This window comes from Anser cygnoides, chromosome 30 (assembly GCF_040182565.1).
Source record: "Anser cygnoides isolate HZ-2024a breed goose chromosome 30, Taihu_goose_T2T_genome, whole genome shotgun sequence".
NCBI classification, from domain to species: Eukaryota; Metazoa; Chordata; class Aves; order Anseriformes; family Anatidae; genus Anser; species Anser cygnoides.
This window is the reverse complement of record NC_089902.1, coordinates 907,019-921,482: the sequence shown is the minus strand read 5'-3', so window position 1 is coordinate 921,482 and position 14,464 is coordinate 907,019. Positions and strand designations below refer to the sequence as shown.

Here is a 14,464-nt window from a genome sequence, read left to right as displayed (position 1 = left end):
TTTGGGAGTCCTGCTGGATGGCACTGCGAGGTGAGGAAGTCTGGCAGAAGCCCCTTGGGGTGTCATAACCCAGCTGCCCCTGGTCAGCCAAGATTGGAGTGGCCAATCCTCCTCCAGATACTGCAGGGGATGCAGATGGGATATTGGAACAGCCCGGACTGCAGATATTCATGTCTGTCTGTGGGGTGTTCTTCTGGGCTGGAGGCTGCTCTCCAGCACGATGCAGCTCTCTCGTGGCATCCTTGTGTTATCCAGGTGCCCTAAGGAGAAGACACCTCCGTGCTAAGACCATGTCCGTGCTGCTGGATGGCTGTCTGTGGGCAGCTGGAGTGAGGCCTCTGCAGCCCTGGTGAAGAGGGAAAAGCTGAGATCCTGCTCATGCAAGACCAGGTGAGGATCCTGTCCAGCTGCACTTGGTCTGGGGCTTCTCTGCTCTCAGCTTTCGGTAGTTTCTTCTCCTGGGAACACCAAATAGATGGTTCTTCCTAAACATTACAGGCGTAGCTACCAGAAAATGAAGCAAATAAATGTCCCTTGTTCTACACAATCGTTGGGTACTTTCCTTGAAGCAACACTGCAAATCTCTTGGTCTGACCAGTGGACTGAACTTGAGTTTCCCCCATGTTCCTGCTTCCCTCCTGCTGCACAGCAGGAAGGACTCCTCTGGAGCCCAAAGCAGCCCCTGCTCCCAGGGCCACTCTCAGCCAGCACCAGCTGCAACTGAAGCAGGAGAGCTGCAAAAAGGTTCTTCTGCAGAGAGAGAGGCTTGGGCTGGGGGTGCTCTAAGGCTTGCAGTAGGTTTTCCTCAGAGAAGTCTGTTTTAACTTTTTTCTGCCTTATCCTCTTCAACAGACAGCTGTGTTTAATGTTAGCAAATGCCCAACATCAGCTGTGTGAGCGAGTTCCTCCTGCTGGCATTCGCAGACACACGGGAGCTGCAGCTCCTGCACTTCGGGCTCTTCCTGGGCATCTACCTGGCTGCCCTCCTGGGCAACGGCCTCATCCTCACCGCCGTAGCCTGCGACCACCGCCTCCACACCCCCATGTACTTCTTCCTCCTCAACCTCGCCCTCCTCGACCTGGGCTGCATCTCCACCACTCTCCCCAAAGCCATGGCCAATGCCCTCTGGGACACCAGGGCCACCTCCTATCAAGGGTGTGCTGCACAGGTCTTTTTCTTTGCCTTTTTGATTGGAGCAGAATTTTATGTTCTCACAGTCATGTCCTACGACCGCTACGCTGCCATCTGCAAGCCCCTGCACTACGGGAGCCTCGTGGGCAGCAGAGCTTGTGCCCAGATGGCAGCAGCTGCCTGGGGCAGTGGCTTTCTCAGTGCTGTCCTGCACACGGCCACTACATTTTCCCTGCCCCTCTGCCAAGGCAATGCTGTGGCCCAGTTCTTCTGTGAAATCCCCCAGATCCTCAAGCTCTCCTGCTCAGGTTCAGACTACCTAAAGGAAGTTAGACTTCTGGTGGTTAGTGCATGTTTAGCATTTGGCTGTTTTGTTTTCATTGTTTTTTCCTATGTGCAGATCTTCAGGGCTGTGCTAAGGATGCCCTCTGAGCAGGGCCGGCACAAAGCCTTTTCCACGTGCCTCCCTCACCTGGCCGTGGTCTCCCTGTTTGTCAGCACTGCCATGTTTGCCTACCTGAAGCCCCCCTCCATCTCCTCCCCATCCTTGGACATGGTGGTGTCATTTCTGTACTCGGTGGTGCCTCCAGCACTGAACCCCCTCATCTACAGCATGAGGAACCAGGACCTCAAGGAGGCAGTGAAGAAACTCTTTGCACACATGCTTTTATGAACCATTAATGTTCACTTGATTTCCAGGTTTATTTCAGAAACAGGAAAATATTTTTTATTATTTGTCTTTATGAATATTTTCTCCAAGTTGTGGTTTTCATTTAAATAAAGTTATTCTTGACATTCTGCCTATTATTTTTTCTAACTTTCTTTGACCCAATAGTCTCATGTAAAACTGGGCTTCACGTGTAGATAAATACAGTAAAGAAGCCAGGAGAAATTCATTGTTATCAGCTGCCGTCTCTTCCCATCTCCTGTGCAGGTGGGGGAGCAGCCCCAGCATGCAGGAGGGGCTCAGGGCCCAGAGCCCAGCTGCCACAGGGAGGAGCAGCCCCGCTGGCCCTCGCAGCTGCCCCTCACTGCCCGCTGGGCTCTGCCTCTCTGCTGCCTTCGGGTCGGGGCTGCTGCTTCCCTGGAGCCATGGCCATGGCCAGCAGCAGGATGTGGCCTTTCCACTGCTGCTCTCTTTTTGGTTCCTCATTGTTTTCTTGTGCTCTTGTATCTGTGTTAGTCTTGAGGTCTCATGTACCTTGGTGACAGTCCTGTTGTCTCTGCAGTGACATCCCTGTCCCTGCAGGCAGCAGCAGGCACTGTGCAGCCCTGGCTCACAGCTGGCCTCCCTGCTAGCACCACAGTAACACGAGAGGCTGCTCAGGGCAAACCCAGAAGCCTGGGCACCTCTTCCAAATGTGCTATCAGGAATAGAGCCAAGGGGTTGCTCCCTGCTCTTCTGTTTCCTGGGCTTCTTCATGGAGCAAAGGACACTGGCTGAAAGTCCCAGGGCGGTCTCTGAAGGAACAAAGTGATGGACCAAGCGCTCAGTTTGTGGTGGCACTTCCCCAAGCAGACAACAACTGGTCTTGGACTTCTCAGCACGGGACTGTGCCTCCCGCAGTGGGGCTGATGGCAGATTCCAGCCTGGAGAGGAATCTGGAGCTGCCAGGAGATGTCAGGGGATCTCCAGGGACAAGGAGCTCAGTGGGTAGTGAATAGAAAACTTCATAAAATGAGTGACCATCCAAAGAACAGTCTGGTAAAGGAAAAGTCAAATCTGAGGGGACCATGTGCTAAGGGGGATGCACAGAGCTCCTCCAGTGAGATGCCACTACTGCAGGGGAAGAGGGGAAGGTTGGAGAGCCACGTGGGACCTGCGGGCAAGAGCAGTGTGTGCAAAGCATTTGGGGATATTTGCAGGGGCAGCGTGAGCCTGGGAGACAGCAGTGAATGGAGCCCGCAGAGCGTGAGCCTGTCCCAGGTGGACTGACCAGAGCTCAAGTGCTCAGTCTGCTGTGAGCAGGCAGAGGAGAGCTCTGCAGCCCCAGGGCACGCAGCAGCCCCAGCAAAGGAGTCTGGTGAGCGATTCCTTGCAGCCCTGGGGCAACGGCAGTGACCCCATGAGCTGGGTCTGCCTCCCAGCCTGCCCAGCACGGCCCTGCAGAGTGCCCCCGTGCCCCGGGCACCACAGCCCCCTCGCTCTGCAGAGCAGCACTGCCAGCTGGGGCTGGGGCTGGGGCTGGGGCTGGGGCTGGGAGCTGGGTCGCTTCCCCTGAGTGTCTTCTAGGCCAGCTTCAGGCACATGGATGGCTTCTGGATGTGAGCGTGTTCTTTGCTGTGTGCAAGAAGCTGAGAGACTGCCAACAGGCACGGGACTGGAACATTGCCTGCAAGGTCCCTCCTGCCCTAGCACCTCCCAGGACCGGCACGGAACTGGCTCCCATGCATCAGAGAGGCTGGGAGCCCAGCAGCAGTGCCACGGGCTTGAAGGGTCACAACCAGATCACTTCTACCTGGGCAGATTCTGGGCCAAAAAGGGGGTGTTTTGTAGGTGTGGTATTATGAGGTAAGTGTTGCCTCAGAAATTCCTAATCTTTTCCTAAGTCAATGTCTCTAAAGTGGGTTGTGAGTTGAGCTCTTTCTGAAGCAGCTGACAGGTCCCCCCTTGACTCCTGGCTGGGATCTGTGCCTTTAGGCTCACATCTGCTGGTCTCCATGATAGGCCAGCAGATGCATCTGCTTTGCACACAGTTTGAGATCCTCTGTTCCTAAGTACCTGGTAGGCCCCATAGAGGAAGAGGTCTTGAATAGGTGTTGACATGGTAGAGGTATTCACTTTTGCCTGAACTCATCCTTCAGGGCTGCTTTTGTGGAGGTGCAGAGCTGCTGGGCACATTGTGCAGGGTGCTCCTACAGCCTTTGTGTCCTTCTCCGTGCTGGCTTAGGAGCTGCTTCTTTCCCAGGAGCAGAGTAGCCAACAGAGGTGAGACAGACACTCAGAGTTCACGAAAGCCATCAGAAAGCTGCCCCTAAGAAGATGACTGATATGGGGAAGTCAGGACAAGGCTGACCAGAAGAGATGTAAGATCTGGGGGAGGGAAGAAGAACTTGGGCAGCAGAAGCTAATGATTTGGAGAGGTAATAATGCTCAGGTAATGTTGATCCCACCATAAAGCTGACTTAAAGCAGTCATGTGAGGACCTTACCTTATTTTAACCTGTAACATTAATACCTAAATCTAAATGCCACTCCACACCCTGACAGGAATCCACTGCTCTAAGTTTTGACCACAATATCCCTTGAGCCAAAATTAGTCCATAACACCTTTCCCTTATCTTTACTCTCCTGCGCACCCTGATCCATGCCATTAACAAAAGTATTAAAATGCTCTAATAAACTCTAGTATTCTTGCAGACCTAAACAAAACGCTAAACAAATGAGCTTGCACATACCCTAACCACAGATCTGACACCCCAAGCACAACACCAAACCCTCCCACTAATCATTTGCTTAAGCTCTCACCCAGAAAGGTTCGCAGTAGTCCCTAATGCCGTACATGAACAACTAACATCCAAACCCTGTCCTCCTGTGCATTAACCTCCTCTCCTTCAACCCCTCTCCTAACATTTAACTTTAGGTTCTTTTTCCCTTGGGGCAAGGCAGGAACCGTGAGGATGTCGTGCAGTCACATCGCATTCAGAGATGAGTGTGAGGGGCCATGGATCTGATCAGCTTGTGGGCCACAAGGAGGAGATGGGTGGGAATGCTCTGCTGAGCTCAGCTCTGCCTCAGGCTCTCCTGCCCCAGCAGGAGGAATGGGACTGGGGCAGTGACGGGGAGGTCACTTCTGTCTCTGCAGCTGATAGGGCAGCAGCAGGAACGTGTCACGCAAAGGGACTGTGAGGTGCCTTGTGTCTGGAGGTGGCAGGTCAGCCTTGGCTTCTCCCTGGGATGTGCACTTTGGGGCTGCCATCTGCCAGTGGCCCTGCTAGGCCAGCAGAAGGCCCCTGCTTGGCATGCTGCCTGTGGGATCCCCTCTGCCTCCATCCCCAGGAGGACCCAGACACAAAGAAGGCCCGCAGAGGGGTTGTCCTGTCCCTTCTGCTTGAGGCCAGGACTGGACAGCAGGAGGCACAAGGCTTGGCTGTGTCTAGCCAAGAAGCTGCAAGGCCAGCAGCAGGCCCAGGCCTTGGCAGATGCTGCTGAGGTGACTTCTGTCTGCTTGGCTGACAGGCCGCAAGGAGCCTGATGGGTTGGGATGCCTGCTTCAGGAGTGGTTTCCACCCTGATGGAGCTTTCCTTGGTAGGAGAAAAGAGCAGGAGACAAAAACTGCCACAAAGTGCACCTTGGAATGTTGGCATGGGACATGAGGAGGAAGAAATGTCCCTCAAAGGGCAGTGCTGTAGTGACAGAGGTCACCCAAAGAGTGTCTTTGATCACACCATGACTTTAAGTTTTAAGGAACAGCTGATTAAGTTTGACGAGACATGGGTGAGATGATGGAAATGCCGGGATGAGAGCAAGGTGGTGGACAGAGATGGGTGTCTGCAGACTTCAAGGAAATAGGATAAAGTGTGGGACAGCATAGGAAAGCCTGCAGAGGAGAAGGCAGAGGGTGCTGGCAAGAATGGAAGGCCCCAACAGCCCTGACGTTTTTGTCCCTTTGGCTAGAGCTTCTGAGGAGACGAGATAGAGTCATTGCAATGGGGCCTCACTGCTTCCTTGATACTCTGTGCAAGGGTGGGGAGGTGTCCTAATGAAGTTCTTCTCGTGGCATCACACTGCCCACCACATCATACAGACCCCAAGAAGAGCCCTGAGCCAGACGGGGGGGTGCAGGATCTCCCCTCCCAGGGGCTGGGGTCAGGCCTTGGCCCTTCTGCTTCACCAAAACCAACCAAGACTTTTCTCAGCACAGCGCTTTGCCTGTCTGCAATCATGGCCTCCAATGATCTGCCCTAACAAGTCCCTGGGGAGGCTTTGTTAGGAACAGCCCTCAGTGGGGCCCATTAATACTCCAAGTCACTTCAACTTTTCCTTCTGACTTTACCTTCTCAAGCAGTTACATCATTCTCCTCTCAGTACCTGGGCTTCATAGACTGAGCACCAAAATACACCACGGAACACATTAAAACACACAAAGTCCTCAGCAGCCATATCTCTCCCACATTTTTCTTCACGTCTTCAAGACTTGTGCAGCTAATTGGAGAGCTCTCATGGTGTAGTTAAGAAGGAAGATTTCAAAGAGCATCTAATAGAAATCTTTCCTCCTTTTAAAGGCTGAATGTTGTTGCATTTCATTTTGGAACATCATTTTCCTATAGATATTGGTCTCGGGTTACTCCTTTGGAGCCCTCCTTAGATAGGAAGTGCAGGGTTTTTCCTATTTAAAAACAAACAGTAGGAAATCATGCTGTAATTTTCAAAAAAGAAAAAAAAAATTCAAATTCCTCATTTTTTTGCCTCCAGTGACTTTACCTTCCCAAAAGGATGACTGTACATGATCTATTTTACACTGATTAATCGGAAATTTAAAATAATTGTGTTAATATTAATCCACATCATACTAATTCAATGAGAAACGATGAGTTTCTTGCTAAGGAAACCATTAGACAGACTGCTGAGGGATGGGCGAGCTGGAACTCACTGAAACGCAAAGCAGCAACTGGGTTGGTGAGGGCGGTCTGAATGATCAAAGAGTAAGGGGAGGGCAAAGCAGGAGAACCATGGGAAGTGCATAGGTCCAGACAGGCAGCTGGAAAGGGGACATTCAGCAGGGTCTGCGTAACCAGGATGTGTTTTGAGCCTGGAAGATGAGGGAACACACCATGATAAAAAAAGCGATGACAATGCAAGTACAGGTGAACACCAGTATTTTTCTGTGATGAAAATACATCCTGAAAATGCCTATTTCTTCATGACAGAAATTATACCTCACGTGAGGCATTTAATGGAAGGGATTGAATCATTTGAGCTGATGAGTACTTGCTTTATTAGATAAGTACTAAAAAAATTACTGGGCATTGAGGCAGAGCTTTGCTGTGTGACCATAAGCATAACCAGGGAAAACCTCCTGTGGCCCCGTTGTGTTTGAGGCACTTCCCTGGACCAGCAGATGTCAGATAAGACCTGCAGGAGACCGGAGCCCTATGGGAAAATCAGGTGGAGCCAGGTGGAATTCCCAGGGTACCTCCACTGCCAGCAGTGGTCTTTGTCCCTGTAACTGCAGCCCAGCCCAGCACAGGAAACCCCTTCAAAGACAACACCTTTGTTCAGTGGGTTCCTGGGACTGACCTAGATTTGAAATGGACCTTGGAAACCTGAGATACTTTCCCTTATTCCTACGAGACACTTGAACATCCATTTACCTTCCTAGGTCATCTTTAACAATCTCAGGCTGAAAAACTCAAGTATAGCACACTTCAAATGGCTGAGGCAGAACCCATCAGCTTGTCCCACTTTGAAAATGGTCCCCGTCCAACTGAGGTTTTGAATGTGAAAAGAGTGAAATGACCCCTCAAGCCAATGCGCAGAGTAAGGGAAAGTCACACATATTGTGCTGGAGTAGCAGAAGGCAAAAAGCACTGCACTGTGCCTCAGAGTAATCAAGGAGACCTAATCGAGTTCATCTGTGAGATGAAGCAGAGTGAAGGACGTTGAGTTGTGTCCTAACATGAAGAAGGATGTACATCACTGCTGAAGGAGCTGTCTTTTTGTGCCATCACCAGTGCAAATACACAAAACTATATCAATTAAAGGTAATCTGTCCCACCCTGGCCCTGTCACCCGACAGGGCAGGAGAGAGAGAGCTGACAGCCAAGGGACGCATTTGGGTGTGGAAGGTGGGGCCCAGCAGAGACAAGGAGCCAAGGCAGTAGCTGGGGGAGGCCAGGAGAAGCAGCCCAAGGGGTGGTGCTGCTTGTGAGGACACGTTTGTGCCAGCAGCCTGAGTGGGCAGAAGCTGTGCGCAGGCGAGGGGAGGCCAGGAAGCGCATGCCAAGAGCGCTCCTGCCAGCAGAGACAAGGCCGGGGCCGAGGGCAAGGGGAGGGGCAGGCCCAGGGCAGGGGGCTGCAAGGGCCATGCTGAGCTCCCTGCCCCTGCAGCAGCCGCACTGGCCCTCAGCAGATGTGCTGGCCGGCACGCACGGGGAGGTGCTGGCGGGGAGGTGCTGGCGTGCATCAGAGAGCGGCAAGGAGGGCGCTGGAGAGGGCCGGGGTGAGGGGGCTGGCAGAGCCCCATGCAGGGGCTGGCTGGGGGTCCCCTCTGCTGCAGCCACCGCACGCGGCGTGGCAGGAGGAGGGTTCCCTGTGCACCACGGGGCAGAGCCTGGCCCTGGGCTCTTCCTGACGTCCCTGCAACTCCTGGCAGGCTGCGGTGAGGTGCCCCTCAGCCTTCCCTCCTGTGCTGCCAGGGCACACGGCTGCCTCCTGCCCAGCTCACTGCCCACCAAGAATGTCCGACAGGGCTGCTTCCCAAGCTGGGCCTTGCCCAGGCTCAGTCCCCTGCAGGGGCAGAAACTGGCCCTTGTCCTGGTGGCTTTTCATGGCCTTCCTCTCAGTACATTCTCTTCTCATCCTTGATCTCTTTTACTGAATTCAGAGGCTTAGGAGAACTTTTTGGTACAGACTAACACAGAAAAAACTTTGAGTCCCTCAGCCACATCTCTGCTTTTCCTCCACATTGCAGCTGGGCTCTTCAATCCCACAACCTCTGCTGTACCTGAAGAGAAATCATGAGAAAGAAGAGTCACAGAAAATGACTACCTGCTGGTTCCTTTATTTCGTTAATTAGCAAGAGCTTATCAGCACCTGTACATCAGGTCTCTGGGTTAAAAATAAATAAATAAAAGGTAGAAGAAGTGAGATAGAAGTGAGATGAAGAAAAATACTTTAATTGGAATAATATTTCAAAGATTGAAAGGCAATTTTGAAATACATGAACAAAGGTGTTTCTGCCTTGCCCGGGTATATGTGAGGAAGATGTGCAGGTACCTCATTGATGGGGAAATGCTGTATATTAGAATAACATCCTCAGTGCCTCCTTTAGCTCCTTGTTCCTCGTGCTGTAGATGAGGGTTTCACTGCTGGAGGCAACACTGAGTACAGAACTGAAACCGCCAGGTCCAGGCATGGAGAGGTGATGGAGGGAGGCTTCAGGCAGGCAGCTATGGCAGTGATGCTACACAGGGAGACCACTTTGACCCAAAACACAGCACATCTTTACACCTGCTGAGGGTGCACTCACTCTATTCCATCATCCAGGTCATTGACAAATAAGTTGACCAGGACTGGACTCAGTGTAGATCCCCGGGGGGCACTGCTGGCTACAGGCCTCCAACTAGACTCTGCTCCACTAAGCACAACCCTCTGAACTCTGCCATCCAGCCAGCCCACAATCCACCTCACTGACCACTCATCCGTCCCACACTTCCTGAGCTGGCCTGTGAGGATGTTATGGGAGACAGTGCTGAAAGCCTTGCTGAAGTCAAGGTACACAACATCCACTGCTCTCCCTCACCCACTCACCTAGTCACTCCATCATAGAAGGCTATCAAGTTGGTGAAGCACGGTTTCCCTTGGTGAACCCATGCTGACTACTCCTGATCACCTTCCTCTCCTCCACATGCTGGAGATGACCTCCAGGATGAGCTGTTCCATCGCCTTTCCAGGGATGGAGGTGAGGCAGACCAGCCTGCAGTTGCCTGGGGCCTCCTTCTTGCCCTTTTTGAAGAGCAGCATGACATGAGCTTTCTTCCAGTCTTCAGGCACCTCTCCTGTTCTCCATGACCTTTCAAAGGTGATGGAGAGTGGGCCAGCAGTAACATCCGCCAGCTCCCTCAGCACTCATGGATGTGTCCCATCGGGGTCCAAGGACTTGTGGGTGTCAAGTTTGCCTAAGAGATCTCTGAGCTGATCCTCTTCAACCAAGGGAAAGTCCTCGTTTCTCCAGAGTTCCTCCCTTGTCCCTAAGGTCACAGATTCCAGAGGGCTGGTCTTAGCAGTGAAGGCTGAAGCAAAGGAGGCATTCAGTAATTCTGCCTTCCCTTTGTCCTTTGTCACCAGGGCACCCACCTCATTAAGCAGTGGGCCCACATTTTCCTTTGTCTTCCTTTTGCAACTGATGTGTTGGAAACAGCCCTTTTTGTTGTCCTTGACACCCCTTGCAAGATTTAACTCCAAATGGGCCTTGGACTTCCCTGTCGCTTCCCTGCATCCTCGGACAATGTCCCTATATTCTTCCCAAGTGGCTTGTCCCCTTTTCCACATTATATATGCTTCCTTCTTCCATTTCAGTCACCCCAGGATCTCCTTGATCTTCCAAGCAGGTCTCCTGCCCCCTTTGCCTGACTTTTTGCTCACAGGAATACACAGCTCTTGAGCTTGGAGGACTTGGAGGTCAGTGCGCTATTGCTGCCGGTGCACCGTTGTGGCAGCCATCGGCACCTGCTCTGCTTCGGCTCTCAGCAACCCCACAACAGAAGGGTCCTGTGCGAGACCAGGCAAGGTAGACAACTATTTGACGTTCTCTCTATTCAAGGCAGTTATGCCCACAGCCCTCTGGTGCCCTTTTGCTTAGTTGTTTACCCTTGGAAAAAGCCAGAAACACAGTCTGGAGGCATGTCGTTAGGGTTACGCAATGATGTTCACGGTACTCACGAGCTATCATGACTGGCCCCAAAGAAAGTAGGGGAAGGTGCCCTGCCTTGTGCCCTCCACCAAGTGGATTCATGAGTGTCGTACCAGTAGCACCTCAAAAAGTATTTATTGGTGCAGATTTAGGGAAAGCATCACAAGCCCATATTTGCTTTCCCAGTGGTAACTTAGAAGTTTCTTGCAACATGTAGTTGCTTTACAGGTAGGGATTTGTAGCAATTTGTAATAATGACGTTCATGAAGACAGAGCAACGAGGTGTCCGTGTCCCTGTGTACTATGGAATCCTACCATCCTCCTGCCGCGATCCATGGGCGGGCTGACCCTCCTAGGTCCTGAGCATCGTTACTGTGATGCCCTTGGAGTGGTCCTCAGAGCTGCAGGAGCAACCACAGACCTGGGGCTTGGTGACAGCCCTTTGCTGCAGAGAACAGACCCAGCCACAGGGGCTGGACCATTCAGGTGCCCCAGTGCCATGAAAATGGCTTTTTTTCTGCTCAGGTCTGCTCTCCCTCACACACACCAGACCTGTGGCTCATCACCCTGTGGAGGAGGAGGAGGCAAAGCGCTGCTGGTGCACGAGTAAGGGAGAAATACTCCACCTGTGGGAGGGCAGGGCTGGCGGGGAGGTGGCACAGGACAGGCACTGGCCTCTTTCTTCTATTCCCCACCCAGGGAGCCTTGAGACCACAGGTCAGTGTCCGTACTGCCCACAGGTGCCTGCAGTCCTGTATCATCAGGATCCACCTTCTCTCCTTCTGTACGTAACATTTTTACTTTGTTTCTCACAGTTTGGGGCCAGCATTGGTGGACCTGGTACCTGGCACTGCAAGTCTGTGTTTCACACCATGTTTTTTTCGTGAGTTTTTCCCATTGCAGCAGCAGAGCAGCAGCTAATTGCTTCTGGAAGACAACTGAAACAGTTTCTTCAGTGCATGCTTGAGCTCCTGGTTCCTCATGCTGTAGATGAGGGGGTTCACTGCTGGAGGCACCACCGAGTATAGAAATGACAACACCAGGTCCCTGGATGGGGAGGAGATGGAGGGGGGCTTCAGGTAGGCAAACAGGACAGTGCTGACAAACAGGGAGACCACGGCCATGTGGGGGAGGCACGTGGAAAAAGCTTTGTGCAGGCCCTGCTCAGAGGGGATCCTCAACACTGCCCTGAAGATCTGCACATAGGACAGCACAATGAAAACAAAGCAATCAATACCTAAACAGAAGCCGATTGCAGTAAGCCCAACCTCCCTGAGGTAGGCATCTGAGCAGGAGAGCTTGAGGATCTGGGGGATTTCACAGAAGAACTGGTCCACAGCATTGCCTTGGCAGAGGGGCAGGGAAAAGGTAGTGGCAGTGTGCAGGACAGCATTGAGAAAGCCACTGCCCCAGGCAGCTGCTGCCATCTGGGCACAAGCTCTGCTGCCCACGAGGCTCCCGTAGTGCAGGGGCTTGCAGATGGCAACGTAGCGGTCATAGGACATGACAGTAAGAACAGAATATTCTGCTGCTATAAAGAAGAGAAAGAAAAAGACCTGTGCAGCACATCCTTGATAGGAGATGGCCCTGGTGTCCCAGAGGGCATTGGCCATGGCTTTGGGCAGAGTGGTGGAGATGGATCCCAGGTCGAGGAGGGCGAGGTTGAGGAGGAAGAAGTCCATGGGGGTGTGGAGGCGGTGGTCGCAGGCTACGGCGGTGAGGATGAGGCCGTTGCCCAGGAGGGCAGCCAGGTAGATGCCCAGGAAGAGCCTGAAGTGCAGGAGCTGCAGCTCCCGCGTGTCTGCGAATGCCAGCAGGAGGAACTCAGTGATGCAGCTGCTGTTGGACATCTGCTAATTCTGGTCATGAGGTCCTGTACAAGGAGGAGAAAGGCAGTGATAACGTACCACAGGCATATCAGAGGAAAACTCTTTCCATTTTCTCATTTAAAATCACCAAAAATTGCCCATTTCTAGGCAGATATTTTGAAGGTCTCTTTCATTGATTCTTCCTGAGAGTGTCTCTGGGAGCAGGAGACTTTTCTGTGGGCAGTGGAAGAGATCCTGCACTACAGCCAGAGGTAGTAGCATGGTAGTAACATGGTAGTAACATGGTAGGAATATGGGGTAGTCTCAGATTCACTTTACTGCTGATATCAAAGAGATTTCTCCAGTTTTGTTCCCAGTTCACCTAACTGCAGAGCAGAGGTGTGAAGATTTAGTTATATAATTATTTGTTTTCTATTTTTGTTTTTTACCTGCCCCACCACACCTGAGGAGTGATTCTAAGGCACAAATCCTTGGCGTTCTGCTGCACTCCAAGCAAAACCTTTTGGATCCTCAGAGGCAAAGAGACTGTCCCTTTAGTGCAGAGCGTCCCACAGAGACGACAGCCAGTCTGTCCATCAGTGCTGGTCTCAGCTGCGCTGGCATCTCTTCGACTGCAGGACAATTGCACTAAGGAGGTTGTCCTGAGAAGAGCTTGAACACTGCTGAGAGCAGAGGAATCCAGGCTCCAAGTGCCCATCTCCAGACCCCTCACCCTGTCCCCGTACTCCCCTTCCCACAAGCACCCCGAGGGCTCACTCCATGGGCAGGTGAAACCCCCAAACCCAGGCAGCCTGGGAACAAGAGCAGCAGCAGCACGGCCAGGTGGAGAAGCCAGGAGGAATGGCAGCGTGCTGCTGGCAGGGGAGGCAAGGCCAGGGAGGGACAGACGGACACTCAGCACACCCTCCTGTGCTGCAGCTCTGCCTGCAGAGGAGGCAGCTCCTGCTCATTGCAAATGATCTGTGCTCACCTCAAGCCCGCAGACACCTCCCAAAGGCAGGGCACTGGGCATCGGAGGGTTCGCAGCTCCCTAAGATCAGCTAGGATAAAGCCTGAGAGGACCACAATGATGATGTTGGTGCAGCCTGTGGGCTGAGGTGCGGGAAGGGACTTTATGAATTTCGTTGATGGCATATTGGTCCCTCTCTGCAATGCTCTAGGAGTCTCAATCTCCTGTACAATCCTGACAAACCATTACCATGAAACCTGCCTCCCCTCCACTGCAGGATTCTTCAGGCACCGAGTGCAGAAAAAGTCTTGCCTTTCTGGTAGTCCCTGCCTTGGTCTTTCTCTTGAAAATTGCAACCATAAATGCCATTCTCTACAGCTGGGCATCGGTCAGCGGGTGGTGAGCAGTTGCATTGTGCATCACTTGTTTTCTTACACATTATTATTGTTAATACTATTATCATTATCACTATTATTATTATTATTGTTATTATTATATTCCTTATATTCCTTATATTATTATATTCCTGTCTTAATAAACTGTCTTTATCTCAACTCACCGGCTTCACTTTCCCGTTTCTCTCCCCCATCCCAGAGAGGGAGGGGGGAGGGTGAGCGAACGGCTGTGTGGTGTTTAGCTGCCAGCCGGGTTAAACCACAACAGTCCTTTTGGCGCCCAACGTGGGGCTCGAAGGGTTGAGATATCGACCAATTTGTCCAGAGTGTTTTAAACTAGAATTGGTATAAGTATTGGACCTGCTTAATAGTTGCTAGTCACGATGTTGATTGCCTTAATCTCCGGTCTGCTGTGCCTGTTTTCCAAATTGAGTTTTATGGCGCGTTACTTTCTGTATGTGCTCCCTGTTGCACTGTTTATCCTTTCCGGGCCCTGGTTTAAGATTGTTATGGTACTGTGCGGTGTAACAATGGCTTATGAAATGATGAAATATCTGGTCACGACTCTAACCTGGTATTTGTAC

At 52.0% G+C, this 14,464-nt stretch overlaps 2 protein-coding genes across 2 annotated transcripts; one reads left to right on the top strand and one right to left on the bottom strand.

Moving 5' to 3' along the window:
- Positions 1-875: 875 nt before the first annotated feature.
- Positions 876-1,805, top strand: LOC136787544 (olfactory receptor 14J1-like). The gene has a single exon (XM_066984853.1). It carries the CDS (start codon positions 876-878, stop codon positions 1,803-1,805), a length of 930 nt encoding a protein of 309 aa, XP_066840954.1.
- Positions 1,806-11,624: 9,819 nt separating this feature from the next.
- On the bottom strand, positions 11,625-12,212 carry LOC136787543 (olfactory receptor 14C36-like). The gene has a single exon (XM_066984852.1). The coding sequence runs from the start codon at positions 12,210-12,212 to the stop codon at positions 11,625-11,627; it is 588 nt and encodes a 195-aa protein (XP_066840953.1).
- Between the last annotated feature and the right edge of the window lie 2,252 nt (positions 12,213-14,464).

Bases quoted from the DNA above. Each gene is read 5' to 3' on its own strand.
- LOC136787544 (XM_066984853.1), top strand. From the start codon at position 876: ATGCCCAACATCAGCTGTGTGAGCGAGTTCCTCCTGCTGGCATTCGCA.
- LOC136787543 (XM_066984852.1), bottom strand. From the start codon at position 12,212: ATGTCCTATGACCGCTACGTTGCCATCTGCAAGCCCCTGCACTACGGG.